The sequence below is a fragment of the Electrophorus electricus genome, chromosome 18, assembly GCF_041902795.1.
Source record: "Electrophorus electricus isolate QZ-2024a chromosome 18, ASM4190279v1, whole genome shotgun sequence".
In the NCBI taxonomy this organism is placed as follows: domain Eukaryota; kingdom Metazoa; phylum Chordata; class Actinopteri; order Gymnotiformes; family Gymnotidae; genus Electrophorus; species Electrophorus electricus.
The window spans coordinates 2,985,001-3,004,915 of record NC_137514.1 but is presented as its reverse complement, the minus strand read 5'-3'; the positions used below and the strand labels follow the sequence as shown (position 1 = coordinate 3,004,915).

The 19,915-nt window shown below is 38.3% G+C and overlaps 2 protein-coding genes across 3 annotated transcripts in view; both read right to left on the bottom strand.

Annotated features, from left to right (window-relative positions):
- Positions 1–8,776: 8,776 nt before the first annotated feature.
- Positions 8,777–12,202, bottom strand: LOC145652138 (uncharacterized). The gene is made up of 5 exons (XM_081701728.1): positions 12,100–12,202; positions 11,143–11,482; positions 10,148–10,258; positions 9,654–9,700; positions 8,777–9,140 (listed from the first exon to the last, which is right to left on the bottom strand). Exons 2-5 carry the CDS (start codon positions 11,393–11,395, stop codon positions 8,904–8,906), a joined length of 648 nt encoding a protein of 215 aa, XP_081557854.1. The 5' UTR covers positions 11,396–11,482; positions 12,100–12,202; the 3' UTR covers positions 8,777–8,903.
- A 2,650-nt stretch (positions 12,203–14,852) lies between these two features.
- LOC118242663 (CMRF35-like molecule 8) overlaps positions 14,853–19,915 on the bottom strand; it is a 5,360-nt gene continuing 297 nt past the window's right edge. Inside the window, exons 2-7 of one of the 2 annotated variants that reach the window (XM_081701726.1) lie at positions 19,668–19,915; positions 19,347–19,445; positions 19,179–19,229; positions 17,024–17,122; positions 16,030–16,058; positions 14,853–15,927 (exon numbers count right to left, since the gene is read on the bottom strand). The exon at positions 19,668–19,915 is cut by the window's right edge and continues 70 nt beyond it. In XM_081701726.1, coding sequence (XP_081557852.1) covers positions 15,829–15,927; positions 16,030–16,058; positions 17,024–17,122; positions 19,179–19,229; positions 19,347–19,445; positions 19,668–19,915 — 625 coding nt within the window. In that variant the 3' untranslated portion in view covers positions 14,853–15,828. The remainder of the gene's footprint in view (positions 15,928–16,029; positions 16,059–17,023; positions 17,123–19,178; positions 19,230–19,346; positions 19,446–19,667) is intronic. The other variant, XM_081701727.1, reaches the window with a different exon arrangement.

Here is a 19,915-nt window from a genome sequence, read left to right as displayed (position 1 = left end):
TAGATAGTAAGATATGTGTAATGTTTTATTGTTTTGACAATGCAGAGGCAACATCTATACATCATTATAAATTACTTAATTAAAAGACTATATTAGCCAATCATACAGAGTCCAGAATCAGTTGATGCTGTTTAGATGACAGGAAGTAATCAAGTGTTTTTATTCTTGGGTAGTAAAGGCTGTAAAATAGTCTAGTGTCTATAGGTAGACAAGGCTGTAAATTTGACTAGTGTCTGTTTGTAGCCAAGTGTCTTTTGTGTGTTTTATTTGTTCACTGCCCTCCCAACCCATATGAGTGATCAACAATATTATGACTGTCTAATTGAGTAGAATTAGTCTGAATTAGCTGTTGATGATGAGCTGTTTATCCAGAGATTTCAGTTTCGACCTCATGCATCAGTCCACAGTTCACCCAAGCAATGATGAAGTGTCAGCTTCATCAGACAATTCTGAATGATCAGGATAAAGGTTAAATGCGATTGGTTCACTGATTATGACTCTGTTTCCTCTCCAGGATTTCCATCTTCCACTGTGATAAGTGTTGTGTGTGTGATTCTGGTGCTGCTTCTGATGGGAAGCTCATTCCTCATAGTGACTCTCAGAAAGAGAAGCAGGAAGGAGCAGGGTATTACCACACGCACACACACACACACACACACACACACACACACACACACACACACACTCTCACACACACACACACACACACACACACACACACACACCCTTCAAAAATGATCACACAAAGCAATACTTATCAATCAACATGAGGATAACACATTCAGATCTGTATGTGCAGATGTGAGTGTAGCATGTATCTGTGCATTAAGCATTAAAGATTAAACACATTTATTAGTCATGAACAGAACTCATTAGACCCCAGAGCTGCCTGCTGCTGCCCTCTGCTGGCTAGAAATGTACATGAATGAGCACTGTTAGAATATGGACTAAAGACAATGAACTAATGCCTAAGTATTCTACTGTTTATTTGCATTTGAACAGTACCTACTCAGATTAATGTAAATATATGTATCTAACTGTTAAATGTGAACAATACCATGTATTCATGTAGTATGTGATTACAATTTATTCATTTGTGATTAATGTCAGGAATCAGCATCATCCAAGTGTCAGTCCCTCCAAGACTCCTCACACGACCACTGGGTGAGTCATGAGTTTATCACACATCCATGGGGTGAGTCATGAGTGTATTACACATCCATAAGGTAAGTCATGATTGTAGGTCATTAGCAGGCCACTACTGGAACAGGTGCACCACATTTGTAATAGAATTATAATACTCTACACATGTAGTAAAATTATAATGCATTTGGCATGCAGCCCTCTAGAACCACCATAATGTTAACACCTGCTACTCCTGACACCACCCAATGTTCAAACTGGGGAGTCCAGGGAAACTATAGACACATATTCCATTAATATGACCAAAAATACATTTTTGTACCTCACTTGAATGCAAAGAGTTGTAGACAAAAAAAAAACAAAAAAACATTCAATCTCATTCATAGACACTGCTGTTAAGGTCACAACATTTTTTTCTCTTTACTCAGGTTCCACTTTCTGACTGTGACAGTGAGATCAAAGACACCAGAAGCCATTTTGTCTCAGACACTGGAGCTCCTACAGTCTACTCTACTGTCAATCTACCCACAAACCCCTCTGATCTCTCCCTAGCTGTTTATGCCCAAACCCAGTTACCCACAAACCCCTGTGATTTTACACACACTGTTTGGGCTAATGCTATAATTCTCTCTGAGAATTCCTCAGTGTGTGACACACAGCAGTCAGCAAGGACATCTGATGAAGCTCTAATTTATACAACAGTGAAGTTTTATAAGAATGCAGACAGTTCTAATCATGCTGTTACCAAGGAGACCTTCAGGATGGAGGAGGACACTTGAGAATATGCTTCTGTCAAGCATGACATTTGATCAGGCTAGTTTAGCAGTTTATGCTTTTATTTACATCCATTTTAGTAAACATAGTTTGTGTAACTTTCCCTTTCTCTCAAAGGATCTTCCACTTGTAAATGTTCATTTGGGCAGGTGTTTTGTTTTCTCATGTTTAGCTTACTTGAAAATTTAAAATGCTGGTTTTCCTTCAATAGCAGGATTTTACATGCTATAATGGAAGAGAAGGCAACACCTCTTTTGTTTTATTGTGTTCTAACAAGACCTCTTTTGTTTTCTTGTAAATGATAAAGCACTTCTGTAAGTTGCTCTGGATGCTAAATGCTGTGAATGTAAATGTAAATGTGTTCAATCTACTTGGGAGTATTTTTCTACAACATTGCTTATACTCATAAACCTCTCAACACTTATTTGCTGAAAGGTTTAAAGCACTAAATAAATAAATAAATAAACAAACAAATAAATACATAAATAAAATTTGGACATGACTGCTTATGCTCTGGTTCATTATGTTCTGTTTAAGATGCAGACAAAACGTAGAGATAAATGGAGACAGAGAAATGCAATAAGTTCCAAGAGCTCTGACGTGTGTGAAGTGACTTGGTGTGGTGAACCCTCACTGCCTCTATGCCAAAGCTCTCACATGGTCAGTGGCAGCTCTTCTGTCATACTGAGGTCATGTGACATCATCAAATTGCTGTTATTTCTACATAAATGTGTTTTTTTAGTGATAATTAAGAGAACTTAAAGGACTAACACTAACAGAATATAGCTGACTTAACTGTACATTGAAAGTGACGAATTAATTTAGTCTACTGAAGGAGAGAGGTTAACCAGGGAATGCAGTTAACCAGGGCCAAAAGGAATTTTCAGTTTTTTCGGCCACTGAGTTTCAGAGTTTCACACTGCAAAACACACACACGCACACGCACACACACACGCACACACACACACACACACACACACACACACACACACACACACACTTCTAAGATTTATCACTTGCTCAGAGTTGCTAATTTTGTTTATGCTAATAAAACTCATATTAATAATATTAATGAGTACACTGTTTGTTAAAGTTTCCAGGGCAGACGATTAAATATTTACAGCACATACTGAAATAACACAGTGTATTACAAAACATTACACAGAATATTACACAGTGTAAACACTGCTTGATCAATATACAGAGAGTGATTAAAAGTGGTCAGTGTAGGATAGGGGACACTAAATGAATTCTTACTATTAGAATATATAAATATTCTTAAACATTGATACTATCCTGCTAAATAGTACCTCAACAGGAATATAGAAATATAATCAAATAATCACTGTGACTATGAATAGCTTCACATGGACCAAGCAGGCAAGTAGTCTAATGGTTCATAAACAGTGGTGTGAAAAAGTGTTTGCCCCCTTCCTGATATCTTATTTTTTTGAATGTTTGTCACACATAAATGTTTCAGATCATCAAACAAATTTCAATATTAGACAAAAATAACACAAGTAAACACAAAATGCAGTTTTCAAATTACGGTTTTTATTATTAAGGGAAAAAAATCCAAGCCTACATGACCCTGTGTGAAAAAGTGATTACCCCCCTGTTAAAACATAAATTAACTGTGGTTTATCACATCTTTGGAAAGCTGAGTTCAATTGCTCTAGCCACACCCAGACCTGATTACTGTCACACCTGTTCTCAATCAAGAAATCACTTAAATAGGACCTGCCTGACAAAGTGAAGTAGACCAAAAGATCCTCAAACACTAGAAGGCATGCTGTGATCCAAAGAAATTCAGGAACAAATGAGATACAATGTAATTGAGATCTATCAGTCTGGAAAAGGTTATAAAGCTATTTTTAAAGCCTTGGGACACCAGTGAACCACAGTAAGAGCCATTATCCACAAATCGCGAAAACATGGAACAGTGATGAACCTTCCCAGGAGTGGCCGAACAACAAAAATTACCCCAAGAGCGCAGTGACGACTCATCGAAGAGGTCACAAAAGACCCCACAACAACATCCAAAGAACTGCAGGCGCCAGCATTATCACAGTATAGGGGGGTCGGATCCCGCATCTTTCTGTATTCAAGAGTAGCTGGTGTTTTTGTGCATTAAATAAGGTTGTAGTTTATATAATTTATGCATCTGTGGGAGTTTATGGAGTTCAGGGTAGGGGAACAAAACCTACACACACATGGAAGCATTCAAGAGCTTGGTGTGAGGATGGTCTCATCAGGAACTTGGAGAGAAATGTCAAAACATTAAATGTGAGAGCTCTGAACATAAAGTATCCTGCTAAGTTAGAAGAAAACAACCATGTGATCACCCCAAAAACCCAAATCTGTTTATATATATATATATATATATATATATATATATATATATATATATATATATATATATAATTAGATTATTCCTACTCTTCTCTGTACACAATGGACATATACAGTGTGTCCTTTTTGGAATATTGTTTCAAAGTCCAGCAATTAACTAGATTATTTTAACCCTTTATTGAATTCTTCCCCTTCTGGTGTGAAATGGGTGGCCCTTATGTTGTGTAAAGCTTAGGTAAGCTTTACTCTCATCATTCTAGAGCAAGATCCTAGATTGCACTTTCCCTCCACTCTGTGTACTGCTTTCACACCAGCTTTGAGTCTGGAAAGCCTATCTAGTTAGGGTTTGAAACCCAACTATCTAGATTGCACTGAAAAATAAGTTTATTCATCAAGTTCAATAAGTTTCTAAATGTAAAACAGGTATTAGATCAGGTTCTTTTGCAATGCAGTTTTTTCACAATCCACAAAGTTAGGTATTTGTATTTAAGCCTTTAGTTTACTTTTGATCCTGATAGAAAACATATAATATATTGGAATATTAGGCCCACACCTAGTTCATTCTCCATTAAGAATGACAAGCCAAACTGGCTCTTTTGTCTTTCTCATATTTCTGGTCATTTATAGTTTGTTTGTTTGTTTGGTTGGTGTTTTTTTAATTTGCTCAATGTTTAAATATAATACTTTAGAGTAACATATTTCAATTTTTTTATATATATTTTATAATGTGTTCCTTTGAGCTCAACACTACCACAAACTTCAAAAGATTACACAGATGACTTACTGACTTTGTGTGATGCTCTCCTAGAACAGATGAGAAAGAAATGGCAGAAGATAAAATGTAGCTAAAACCTTTTACTAGCACTGTTTTCATTCACTGCATCTGAACATTGTATTGTTGGGCTTTATTTGTTCAGGAAATTCGATAGTCTATCGATATTTATTCACTAAACATACTTTTTTAATTGTCTTTTTTAAATTAGAAATTACATAACGTATTTACTGAAGTGTGATTCAAACTCATGCATGATAATACCCTATAGTCATAGGAAAATATCAGGAAATAAACAGGTGATATAGATATACAATGTGAATCATATACAATGTGAATGAAATATAAAGATATTTTTTGCCCTGTCAAAACACGAAAGAATCCTCTGCAGATTCAGTACAAAAGCCAAGCCAGTAGATCAAACATGATCCAACCATAGATGACCCATTGTGCCATCTAGCGTGTTGTAGTTGTACTAAGCTACTGTCACAAATGGCCACCCTCCTGGTGCCACTGTTTCTTTAGTTTCCCTATCATGTCTGTTTTCCTTTACTTCCTCGTTCCGCTCCTTGGTTTCATTTTCTCCTCCCCCGTCTGTTCCTTTATTCTATTCATTGTTTTAGTTTTCACTGTTCCCATGTTCACCTTTATTTGTTTAGTGCCTGATTGTTTTGGTTGTTTAAGCCCTGTGTTTTGTTCCCTAGGTTGTCGGTTATTTTGGTAAGTTAGCTTGAAGTGGGGGAAGCGAGCTGGGGTCTGTGCTAAAATAACAGCTAATCCTAGCAGACCAGCTCTACCATCTCTATTCCTCTCAAATGTCTGCTCCTTGGATAATAAACTGGACTGCATCAAACTCCAGCAGACTACACAGCGAGAGTTCAGAGACTGCTGTGTTTTAGTCTTTACTGAAACGTGGCTCAGCTACAGCATTCCAGATGCCGCCATTCAGATGGAGGGATTAGTATCAATCCGTACAGATAGAGACAACACACTCTCCGGTAAAACACGCGGTAAATGCGTTTATATCAATGAGACCTGGTGTAAAAACTGTGTGCTTGTCACTGCTGGTGGAGTTTGTTAGATGCAGACCTTTTTATTTACCGTGGGAATTCACCTCCATGTTTAGAATCACGCTGTACATTCACCCAGCGCGAACAGACGCGAGGCTCTCCAGGAACTGTATGGAGCGATTAGTGAACTGCAGAACGTTCACCCAGACGGACTGTTTATTGTTGTCGGAGATTTCAACCACACAAATCTCAAGTCAGTACTGCCTAAATTCCATCAACGAGAGGACACGTCAGAGACACTGGTGACACACAGCGCATGTGGGAGGGTATTCGGGCCATTACCAACTACAGGGAAACATTACTTTCCTGTGATGGTGATGCCTCCCTCCCAGATGCACTGAATGACTTCTATGCACGGTTTGAAGCACAGAACAATGTTACCATGGCAAAGTCCATCTCTCCGTAAAAATGACCAGGTGCTGTGCCTGACTGTGAAAGCTGCTGGACCAGACAACATCCCAGGTTGTGTGCTCAGAAAATGCGCTGACCAGCTTGCAGATGTCCTGACAGACATCTTCAATATCTCTCTGAGCTGCACTGTTGGCCCAACATGCTTCAAGATTACCACCATCATCCCTGTGCCTAAGAAGCCCACGGTGTCGTGTTTCAATGACTACCGTCCCGTCACACTCACATCCATCATCGTGAAGTGCTTCAAGAGACTCGTCATGAGACACAAGACCCAGCTTCCCCTTCCATGGAGCCCCTGCAGTTCGCGTACCGCTCCAACCAATCTACAGATAATGCCATCTCCACTACACTCCAGCCCTCTGCTGTTCATACTGCTGACCCATGACTGTGCAGCAATGCACAGCTTGAACCACATCAAGTTCACTGATGATATGACCGTGGTGGGTCTCATCAACAAGGATGATGAATCAGCATGCAGAGAGGAGGTGCAAGAACTGGTGAGCTGGTGCAAGGTCAACAACCTTGCTGACAAAACAAAACAGATGGTGGTAGACTTGAGAAGAGCAAGGAAAGATAACTCCTCACTTGCTCTCAATGGCTCCTCAGTGGAGATCATCAAGAACACCAAGGAACTTGGTGTTCACTTGGTGGAGAGCCTCACCTGGACCCTGAACACCAGTTCCATTACCAAGAGAGCCCAGCAACATCTTTACTTCCTTTGGAAGCTGAGGCAAGCCCATCTCCCATCACCAATCCTCACCACCTTCTATAGAGGTACTATCGAGAGCATCCTGAGCAGCTGCATCACTACCTGGTTTGGGAACTGCACTGTTTTTGATCGCAAGACCCTTCAGAGAATAGTGAGAACAGCTGAGAAGATCACTGGGTTCTCTCTTCCCGCTGTCCCGGAAATCTACATGACGCGTTGCATCTGTAAAGCCATCAGCATTGTGGGAGATCCCACACACCCCTCACACAAACTGTTCACCCTTTTGCCATCTGGAAAAAAGGTGCTGCAGCATCCTATCCTGTATTTATTTATTGTATGACATTATTGCACTGTATTGTATTGTTTGCACTAATGAAGAGTGTTGTCTGTTTTGTTTTATGTTGCACCATCGTCTGGGAGGAACATTGTTTTGTTTTTGCTGTGTACTTGTATATAGTTGAAGTGACAAAAGTCTTTTGAAACTTTTGTTCTGTGGTATTTTGATTACGCTCGCCATTTATTTTCTGTTTGTTCCGTTTGTGTATTATTTATGTTTGTGTTTCCCTTTGCCTCGGTTTGTTACCCTCCATATTTTGTTACCCTCACTTATTAAGCCACCAATTGCATTTGCATTCTGCCTCTTGCCTGTTTCTGCTGAAACATAACAACTACAATCTGGTCATGACACGTGCGTAAAGTTCAAGCAGACTTTATAAAAAAAAAACCACACACACATTTGAATGAAAAGGAGATATAAAAGAACATGAAAAAAATATAGTTCGTATTGTGGCAACATTTTGGTATGAAGTTCCCTACAAACTGAACCATGTTCAGGACACACTTCAAAGGGAGTTGCCAAAATACCAACAGCTGACTATCAACTGATGGAGTGACTAACATAATAGTGATAAGGAAAATCACCCTGTTAAAGTTCGCTAACACAGAAAAATATGTTAGTCTCAGTGGAATTTTAACATAACCGTTAACTGTATCTAAGTGTATCTTCATAATTTATTGAAGATAACACTGAATATACAAAGATTACACAAGGAATTTCTCAATAGAAATAAAATGTTACCTTAAAACAATTACAAATAACATGCTATGCTAATGTTAGCAAGACATCTTACTGGCTATACTGGCTTGGATTACTGCCTATTTCCTGTCAGAAATATAATATATAAATATTTCTATAAATATAAATAACTTAGTAATATTTGTCAAGAAACATTTACAAAATGCTGTCCACCACATCACTGGTGCTTCTGACATGTTTTGCCTCTTGACGAATCATCAGTGACACACAGGATTATGAGAGATGTTGGACAGCAGAGGATATAGCAATTTTGCCTTCCAAACTCGGTTTCATGGAGGAACCTAAGCAGGCAATATGTTATGCAAAATTCAATTTGGACTTGGTGCCTTCCTGCCTCAGAATGCTGACTACTGTTACTGCAATTAGATTTCAAACTGTGAGTGTCATACACCAAGGAATCAGAGAGAATTGTGGGTAATTGAGCCATGAAATAAATGTCTTTATCAGGAGAGTTTAATGGTACTGAGCAGTAGTGTCAACAGTACATGGAGCATCACAGGGGTTTGTGGGTAACTGTGCATTTGCATAAACAGTTTGGGAGAGATCATAGGGGTTTGTGGGTAACTGCACATTTGCCTAAACAGTTTGGGAGGGCTCTAACTGGTTTGTGTGTAAATGTGCATTTGCATAAACAGTTTGGGAGAGATCAGAGGGGTTTGTGGGTAACTGCACATTTGCATAAACAGTTTGCGAGGGATCAGAGGGATTTGTGAGTAGACAATCATTAGAGTAGACTGTAGGAGCTCCAGTGTCTGAGACAGAATGGCTTCTGATGTCTTTAATATCCCCATAGCCACAGACAGAAAGTCGAACCTCAAAGAAATAAGAAAAAAAGGTTATCTTGTGAACTTGAACTTAAACTATGATATTGATTTTTTTTTGTCTTCTAGTTTTTTTCATTCATGTGAGGTATGAAAATTCATTTTTTGGAGGCATAGTAAGGTCACTAGTGTCTGTAGTTTCTTTGCTTTGCCCAGTTTGAACACCGTGTGGTGTCAGAGGTAGCAGGTGTAAATACAGTATAAGGGAGCAACAGGCACTGTCATGAGAAATGCACTAGAAACTGGACTGGAGACACATTTGGAACTGTTGTTTTTCTTTCTTTTCTTTTTTTTTTTTACATTTTTATGTTTGTCTGAAATCTTAAAGCTAAATCTGTTTATTATTTTATAAATTTAAATAATAAAGACATGCAGATTTAAGATTTCTTGTAGCCTGTATGTAACCATGCTCACACACATCAGGCCTCCTTGTGACTGTGCTAGAAAAGGCATTGTAATTCTATTACAGGTGTAGGCCTGCTAATGACCCACAGTCATGACTCACCCCATGGCTGTGTGAGGAGTCTTGGACGGACTGGCCCTTGGACGATGCTGAGAAGGAATTAAGGAATTAATCACAAATGAATAAATTAAATAATAAAATGTTACATGAATACATGATATTGAGCACATTAAACACTTCAACTGTAGATACTATTCAAATGCAGATAAACAGTGGAATACATAGGCTTTAGTTTGTTGTCTTTATTCCATATTTTATCAGTGCTCATTCATGTCCATTTCTAGCCAGCAGAGGGAAACAGCAGGCAGCTCTTAGGTCTAATGAGTTCTGTTCATGACTAATAAATGTGTATAATGTACAATGCTTACAGGACACATAAATGCTGCACTCACATCTGGACATACAGATTTGAATGTGTTATCCTCATGTTGATTGATAAGTATTGCTTTGTGTGATCATTTTTGAAGGGTGTGTGTGTGTGTGTGTGTGTGTGTGTGTGTGTGTGTGTGTGTGTGTGTGTGTGTGTGTAGTAATACCCTGCTCCTTCCTGCTTCTCTTTCTGAGAGCCACTATGAGGAATGAGGTTCCCATCAGAAGCAGCACCAGAATCACACACACAACACTGATCACAGTGGAAGATGGAAATCCTGGAGAGGACACAGAGTCATAATCAGTGAACCAATCACATTTAACCTTTATCCTGATCATTCAGAAGTGTCTGATGAAGCTGACAGTATGTGAGTAGTTTCACTCCATGCTGTACAGTCCTGATACAGTGTGTCAGCACCTGTACCAGGAGAGGAAGCTGATGTGTGTTTGGATCCTGAGAATGTGGTTGGTGTGGTGAACTGTGGACTGATGCATGATGATGAATGTGATGATGAGGTTGAAACAGGAATCTCTGGATAAATAGAAAAATAAACACAGGAGTGACAGATAATCTGAGTCCATGTTATTATTGGTATAGACTGTGGACAGTGACATGTGTCCAGTGCATCTGTAACATATTTTAATGGATTTGCTGTAGAAGAGAATGTGACAGTTGCTTCAGATGTTGTGCATGGAGTTGCTTATATACTCTGCGGTTGTAAATGATGGAGGTGTTCGTGGTTGTATTTCTGGACAAGCATTTTAAAGCTTAAAGATTACTAAAGTAAAAGGCTATGTGTGTTTTAACAGATTTCTGAACGTGTAATGAAATATGTGGTTCATTTGACTCTCACACTTATGAATGTGTTTGATGCAGATCACATTTGCTTTGACATGCTGAATACTGTTAAGTGAAGATACATTTAGCAGAATAAATTAGATGGATACTAATGGTCAACTTCTAATTGAGACTCTTCTCATTTAGAGAGTATTAATTGCTGATCAGACACCCAGGTCAGACAGGAGCAGTGAACAAACTGCTCACAACTACCTACAGACACTAGACTTTACATATTAGACAAGTTTAGCATGAACAATTGAACATGATTTCCTCTACATTGTGAAAACAACAAATATTACACAGGTCATGTTATCTACTCACCTGTAACTCTCAGGTAGATCTGTATACTATAAACCCGGTATCCATGATTAGATTTCCAGTTTGATGTAGCTCCACACCAGTATGTACCAGAGTCCTGCACTGTTACATATCTAATAGTCACAGTCAGGATTTGCTTTTCTCTGTCATCATACAGTGATATGTTTCCCTTAGTTATATGTATCTCTGTTTTATTAACAAATGTTTTATCAGAACCAACAGCAGTGTTCACTCTCTTGCAGAAAAACGGGTTCATTCTTGTGGGATTCTGGGTATTTGCAGCTGATGTTCACACTTCCTCCTAGATAGCAGGTCTTATTGATGGGATTTCCATAGTGCAGACCTATCAGATCAAAACATTTGCATTTATTAACAATGTTTAATATTTCTATTCTAGAACTTACCATCCTAATAAAAAAGTAATACTATAATAATAATAATAATAATAATAATAATATTAATAATATAATCATAATAAAAAAGGAAATGTGACACTTTTTGCTTTACTGGTATTAACCTGACTGACATGATGATGACTGGTTTAGGAATTCATAAAACAATGATCTGATTCAGAGATCAGATCTACTTCAGACACACTTCCCTTACTGCTACAAACCCATGAAAATATCAAGTTTAGCTTAACCAGTGTACATTTACATTTTTGGCTTTTAACACACGCTCTTATCTAGAACAAATGTGCAGTTTGGAGGTTAGGTTATTCTCTCTGAAAGCGTTTGTGGCTAAACTCTATGTTACACGCTACTAAGCTGCTGTTACATTGAGCTTCACTTCAGCTTCACTGGTATGTTCCAGTGTCATTTACACTCAGCTCTCTGATAAACACACTGAAGAATCCTACACTTCTATTATCACGAAATGAGAATCTGTCTTTATGAGTCCATGTACTGTTTGGATTTGTTGTTATTTGATCTAAACATGACTGATCTGTTACATTCTTACAGAAAGATTTCAGTTTGGTTTTGTATTCATCCTCATATTTGCACTTGATGGTGACTCCTCCTCCTCCACATGCAGTCACTGATATAGACTCCACGTCCTTGGACTCTCCTGTATCTGAAAGACATGACAAACATCCATTTAAGCAACAGCTTCATGTTGAAGTTGTTCATTTTGTTTCAATTCATCCTTCCCTTTTTCTCAGCTGTGTTTTAGTCTTGGTTTGATTTGTTCTGCACCTTCTGTATGCCACTGTATGAAATTCCCTGGGAGATGTTATCATATATAACACCATTATGCCACTGATCATCAGTACTGCAACATGTGTTTGAGGGGTGTGATCTTAAATGGGATGATTACAATGTCACTGTAATGGGGCTCAAACCCAGGACAGAGAGGTGATGACCCTGACACTGCTGGGTGAGTTATCACACTTTAATGAAGGTGGGCCCGTGTGCAAAACAGTTAGATCTTAGAACAGGTAAAACAAGAGAAGTAAAAAAAAAACAACAGTAGGGAATCTAACCCCGACCACTTTGTTGCAAAGCAAATGAGCTCCCGCTAGACTAAAACAACCTGCGCGTATATATCGCACTTCACAGGAATGGAGGATGACAAAACAGGAGGAAAAACTAAACACCAGGCTGAGCGTGGAAAAGGGAAAACAAAGGATGCCACAGGAAGAATGGTAGCCCCAATGCACTGGGGAAAACCAAACTCTGAAACTTCCCAAACAAAAACAGAAAACAGGGAGGACCTTTAGTGGCTAAGGGGAGCCTTGGGAGAGAACCAGACTCAAGAGGGGACAACTGGAGAAGGGAGGGGACATTTAAAAACACAGACACCCTCACAGCGCAGAAGAGAGGTGTAGCACAAGGGCTCACAGACCTCGATACACAGAGTTACCAGCTAGGAGCTTGGATCAAAACTTTAGCAAAGACCCAACACTGAGTGACTGTGTCACTGGGCTTATATAGATCTACCCCAGCTGTTGGGCATCAAGCCTGATTAGTAGTGTGCCTGGTGCCAACCCTTACAGTCACACTGTCATAAGGACACTCAGGACTTCTGTGGCTCAGAAACTCCAGTGGCTCAGAGACTTCCAAGTAAAAGTGGAAAAAAAAATGTATTTCTATGAGGTCTTTGTGGTTACCGATATTGAAAATTAATTATGTCACTGTTCTATTGCTTCATCTTCAGAAACTGTACTGCTGTAGTGTCACCCATGCATCTGTTGTTGCTAACACAAGGATTGCTCTTTCCTGAAGATGTTACTCACAGCTATCAAGAGGGAGTGAGCTCCAACTGCTGCTGGTGTTTGGCAACATGCCAATATCATATTTCTAAGAAGGTGAAAGGTTAGAGGATCTTCCCTTATGGGTTTTATTTAGTAATATGCTGCTTATAATTTAAATGTGTGCTTCACTTTAGAACAAATGTGACTACAAGTATACATCAGCTCCACACTCGTACCTTTTATTGACTTCCACAGTGAGGCCTCTGATCTTCCTGTTTTACACATTTCAAAATGCATTTCTGATTCAGTCAACACACAGTGGCAATGAACTGCTAATCAAACTATCTTTGAGTTTGTGTTAACTCTTTAAGTCTCATCTTTGCACTTCATGGCGACTCCCAAATATCCAGTTACGTTTGTTGAGACCCCAGTAAGATCTAAAAATTCACCAAAAGTGACCATCTAAACAAAGACTATATTTCACCCTGCTGATAATAATGATTAAATATTGATTTTCATACCTGAGATCACGTGCAGTGTGAAGATGAGAAGAATGAAGATTCTGAGTTCAGCTTTATGTTTACTGCCTCCAACTCCTAGATTAGATGTGTGTTAGAGATTGTGTGTGTCTGTCTATATAGGTCCCTACCACTGTATCTGGGCTTACTAACTCTGTTCATCTTCTTATGGCTTAACTCATATAAAAAAACTCTCATTTCTGTTTTTGAGGGCAGTGAAAAATAGACTGGCATTAATAGAATTTTTTTTTTTTTTTTTTTGGGGGGGTTCCTCTAGCAGTAAGGCTGGGGTTATAGTTGTAGACATGCAGATGCTACAGAGGTAATGATGTACATGTATGCTGTGCTGTTATACTGTGTGTGTAAAGTGTGTAGGAATGAGTGTGTGAGGGTGAGGTGACAGGGATGTGTGATATGGTAGAGTGAGATAATGTGGTTTGAGCCGGGCCGGGTGTGTCACGTCCCTGTAGTGATGTCGTTCACGGCCCTGCCTGCCATCTAAACCGACAGAGAGATTTTTAGCTTTTATTCTTTACCATAATTAATTCAGTTTCTGTAAGTTTGTGGTGAGTTTTGTGTTTCACAGAAGCATATCCTTCCTATGTAATAGAGTGTAGTTTGCTATCCACTGAAATGGCTCAGGAACAGCTCACAGGAATCTACACCAGTGAGATAACACTCTAACGGTTTTCTGGAGAGATACACCACACTTCACTATTTGGTAGCCTCTGGATATTATTCAGTCTTCTCATGGAGATCCAAAGAACACTTTGTAGTCTATGTGGCATCACTGAGACCCACATCAACCACATTTTCTGGTTGTGTTGAATGAGAACCTGCAAACACTTCAATCACAGACCTGTAAAACTTTAGAGAATTGTATTTCTGTTACTGAAGGTCGTTGTTACATTTTTAAAAAATGTAATCATATATTCCTTAGTACGCTCATGGACTGTCAAGTTTGTGGAATTAAAATTCTGTAATAATTCCATGAAACAACATTCAATCTGAACACTCGTGTGTTTATTATACATCACTAGGTTGCACCCTGCTGCAGGAGAACAGGGTTTTAATTTTCAGAACATTTCCACTAGATGGCACTATTGCCTCTGTTTAGCACATGGGGACATTAATCAGCAACAGTGTAAGCTCCCCTAACTCAAGTACATAAACTAAACCTTAACATTTTGCTGTTTATATTATTTAAGGGGAACATTTGGTTTCAACCAACATTATTTTACATTGAAGAGTACATACATTACGTGTAAGTTTGTCTATATATCATATGCACTTTAAACATAATGTGAACATTTATATATATATATATGTGTACTTTAAACACTATGTGTATGTTTGTCTATATATTATATGTACTTTACACATTATGTGCACTTTGTCTTTACCACTTCCTATTCTCTGACTAATATTATTAATTACTTTTCCAAAGAGCATGGCGCACCACTTCCTGTGGCGTGTGGTCCGTCACTCTTTCAGTGTGAGCTGTGAGGGATTCTGGATCAGGGTCCTAAATTCTTCCTTGTACACAGGCTGATCGAATATTGAGTCAAAGATGGAATTAGTTGTGTTGTCTGGGTCAGTGTTGTTGGAGCTGACCATGGTGATAAGCACTGTCATTTTGATTTATACTGAACAAAATCATACTGTCTGTTATTTGTTTAATTTTAATACTTTACCTCTCTATACAGAGACCACTGTGGTAAATGTAATAGGTTGTATTGCTGTAATGTAATTACTTTTGTAATTAAGTAGAGTTACGCAATGCTTACATAAATCAGTTAACGAAACAACATGTACAGGTATACAGATGATCAGTTACACAGGTAATCAGTTACACAGGTGAACAGTAGTGAGCTGGTAAATGTAAGACACCTCTGAAGCTTTTAACTAAATGATCAATCTTCTTTAGACTAAGTTGATTGTGGTTAGTCTCTGGGCTCAGACTTATTATACGGAATCTTAATGATTATTTTTGAGGCCAAAATTCTGATAGACAGACTCTGGTTGGTTATTTTCAAAAGCAAAATTTGGTGAGATGTTTACATAATCTTCATTTATCTGAAAGGGATCAAATTAAAATGTAACAGTTGTAGATATGTGTCTAATGAATGATTGATGCAAATCATGTGATCATATTTTATCATGTGACTTTGTACCCACCTCTCTAGACTGTGTTACTGTCTCTGGGTCTGTAGGGAGAAAATGAGGGCAACAGAGAAAAAGTAGAGGTGTAGTAAAGCTGAGTGAGTATTAACACACTGAGTATTAACACACTGAGTATTAACAAACAGAGTATTAACACACTGAGTATTAACACTACTGAGTATTAACAGACAGAGAATTAATATATTTAGTTTTAATACACTGAGTATTAATACAGACTCCACAATTAGAATTTGTCCATAAGGGTTTTTTTGGTTGGTTTTTGCTCTGATCTCCCACTTCAGTATACTGGATTTGGGCTGAAACAGGTTTTCTACAATTATAGTGGATACTATAGGCATTAATTAAATGATACACACATTTATACCAGAAATCAGATAACAATCAAGATATAGATATAGTTCAAGATATAGTTGTGTGAAAGAAAACAACAAACAACTTTCCAGCATAAGTGTTTGCAATAAGAGATAAACCACTGATGAAGTGGTACTGAAGAACAGAAAGGTCAAGCTACATGTTATAAAAAGCATATGTAAACATATGTACTGTTCTACAACAGCGACTTCCACAAAGCATCTTAACTGCTCCCATCATCCAGATGTTTCAAGACTCTGTGTTGCTTTATCTTACAGGACGACAATGACCACAAACATACTGCTGTGTTCAGATGGAGCCTTTTTTAAAGCTAAAGAGTGGAATGATCTCGACTGGCCAGGACAAGAACCTGAACAGATTCCCACATGTAACTGATCATGTATCTGAATATTTATCTGAGCATGTATGCGAGTATGTTTCTCATTTTCTGAAGACAAGATTCCTGTGTGATTCACCAACATAAACACCCCTGAATTCAAAAGGTCATTCTAAACCTTATTTCATAGTCACTGTGCTGCAGTGTCTACACACCGAACTCTTCACTAACGACTGATTGTAATTCAGAATATGTTTAGCATATGGTCATCTTATGTTTGTAATTTAAAGTGCATTTTACCTTTTTTCTTTATTCTGTAGTAGATTGCTATAATCACACCAGCAGTTACCAACACTAAACCAGCACCAATAGAGAAATACACAGCCAGACCTGGAAATACTGTACAAGGAAATATGCACACAGAGAGCAAAAGGTCATGCAGGTCATGACCAGTACAGGCAACAAAATGCACTTTGCAGAGTTCATATTTTTTGGAACATTTTCAGCACTTTATATTGCACAAGTTGTGGTGAGCATACTCATTGTAAGAGAAGCACATACTGTATGTGTCAGAGAGAGCACACATTATAGGTACTGTACTGTACTGGAGCAATAACAAAGTTGAATCTCCCTCTGAACATTGACTGTGCATTTTTACAGCATGTTGTTTCTGTGGCCCACTTCTGTTATTCCCACCCATGACTGTGACAGAAAGGAAGGAACATGACACTCACTGACAGCATGATCACTGATGAAAACCTATGCCTACTGAAAGATATTATTATATTAACCGTGTATTGGTATTTTTATTTTATTTTTTATTTTTTTTTTTTTTTGGGGGGGGGGTTCCTCTAGCAGTAAGGCTGGGGTTATAGTTGTTGACATACAGATGCTACAGTGATGTACATATATGCTGTGCTGTTATATAAAATGTGCTGTGTGTGTGTAAAGTGTGTAGGAATGAGTGTGTGAGGGCGATAGATAGAGTCCCTTTAGTGATGTTATTCACGGCCCTGCCTGCCATCTAAACTGACAGAGAGGTTTTTAGCTTTTACTCTTTACCATAATTAATTCAGTTTCTATAAGTTTGTGGTGAGTTTTGTGTTTCACAGAAGCATATCCTTCCTATGTAATAGAGTGTAGTTTGCTATCCACTGAAATGGCTCAGGAACAGCTCACAGGAATCTACACCAGTGAGATTACACTCTAACGGTTTCAGGAAATATGCAAGTAGATACATTCCATTCATCTTGGAATTTAATGTTAATTATTTTATATAGATGCAGCTGGAAGTATTAAAAGATGACATTACAGCTGAAACATTAAGTTTCTCAAAAATCCAGTGTTACTTACATCTTACTTAGAGACAGTGGACAGGAGTTCACAACCATGTTCAGGAAAAAATTTGGTTGTCAGTGGAAAACAATGATTACATTTAGCTAATGATCCTGTATGAATCACAGAGAACTGCAGGTAGAAAGCCATTATTACAGAGGGTTCATTTTAAAGAAGTGAATGCTACTGTAAAATGCTAAGGACAAACATCTCAGCTGGACAGGAGACATGACAGTTATAGAAAACAGAAGCTCTTCACACTCTAACCCACAGTGGTGAGTCGCATGGTTCAAACTCATATGTAACCATGGCAACACTTCCTGTGTCTCTCTCTGTTCTATGGTGGTGCTGTGCTTGTTTTCTCTCTCATTATTTCTGTCTCTCTCTCATGTTAAAGAACTGCCAAACTCAAAGTGTATAAAAGCAGCCCAACATATATGAACCATTAAACTACTTGCCTACTTGGTCCATGTGAAGCTATTCATATTCACAGTGATTATTTGATTATATTTCTATATTCCTGTTGAGGTACTATTTAGCAGGGTAGTATCAGTGTTTAAGAATATGTATATATTCTAATAGTAAGAATTAATTTATTGTCCCCTATCTTACATTGACCACTTTTAATCACACTCTGTGTATTGGTCAAGCAGTGTTTACACCGTCACTCACCAGTATATTCCTCCATCCTCTGATCTCAGATCAGTGATGGTAATATTGAAGACTCAGCCTTCTGTTACATCATTCAGAGAGAATTTTCTACAGCATTTAACGTTAGCGTTCATTCAAAAAAAGAAAAGCTTATAGTGAACAACTACATGTGCAAATGAGAGTGGCCTTGCTCAGGTGTCCAACAGTGGTAACCTAGCAATGTTGGGGCTTAAAACAGCAACCTTCTGCTCACTAGTCCAGTACATTAACTGCTGGATCTTAGACGCTCTTTGCTTTTCCAGATTGAGAATTAACATGGATATCTGTAATAGTTTTCTTCATTGCCTGTTTATCATTTTGTTTTCTGTAATGTCCTCCTAGTCTGTGAACTTTTATCAGTAAATCTTTTGTTTTACTAAAACTACACTCGACTCAACTGCTGCCTGTTCATCCTGACAATGGTACATACCATGGAGTGAGGGACTGTTGGTTTGGAGGTTTACATCATTTACTGTGTGAGCTGTAAAAAGAACAGTGGGACATTATAAACCGTATGATCAAAACATAGCAAAGGAGATGTAAAAACCCCTTGTTAGGCATGTAAATAGATAGATGTCTACCTTCTACCTCTGCCTACCTCCAGTTGACCATGTGGACTCAGTATACACCGATGTGCTGGGATCAGGTGTTGGAGGGGTGTAGGTGGAGTGTGAGACAATAACATTCATAGGTGTGTCTGAAAGACAGAAACAGACTTCTAAATTTCAAATATTTCTCATATTCAGTACACACAAAAATCTTGTTTTTTATGTATTATAAATCCCTACTTCACATAATTGCCTCAGTTAATCATCATCAGCATCATCATCATCATCATCATCATCATCATCATCATCATCATCATCATCATCATCATCATCATCATCATCATAATTGTCCTTATCTGCTCATCACTCACCCACTTTAACCACTAACAGAATCTCTGTGTAGTGATCATGCACTTTCTGCTGTGTTCCACACCAGTATTTTCCTCCATCCTCTGATCTCAGATCAGTGATGGTAACAGTGAAGACTCTGGCTGCTGTGTCATCATTCAGAGAGAATCTCTCATCTTTAGCAGATTTAGAATCAACAGGGATGTTCTTAGTCCAGAAAGTATAACACCCTCCTCTGCAGAGGTACTTCATGTGGGTTTCATATCCAGAC

Excerpts from the sequence above, each read along its gene's own strand:
- LOC145652138 (XM_081701728.1), bottom strand. The coding sequence starts at position 11,395 with ATGAACCCGTTTTTCTGCAAGAGAGTGAACACTGCTGTTGGTTCTGAT. Across the intron at positions 10,259-11,142 it reads GATCTACCTGAGAGTTACAG|GATTTCCATCTTCCACTGTG; the intron begins GTGAGTAGATAA and ends TGTCCTCTCCAG. Across the intron at positions 9,701-10,147 it reads GAGAAGCAGGAAGGAGCAGG|CATCGTCCAAGGGCCAGTCC; the intron begins GTATTACTACAC and ends ATTCCTTCTCAG.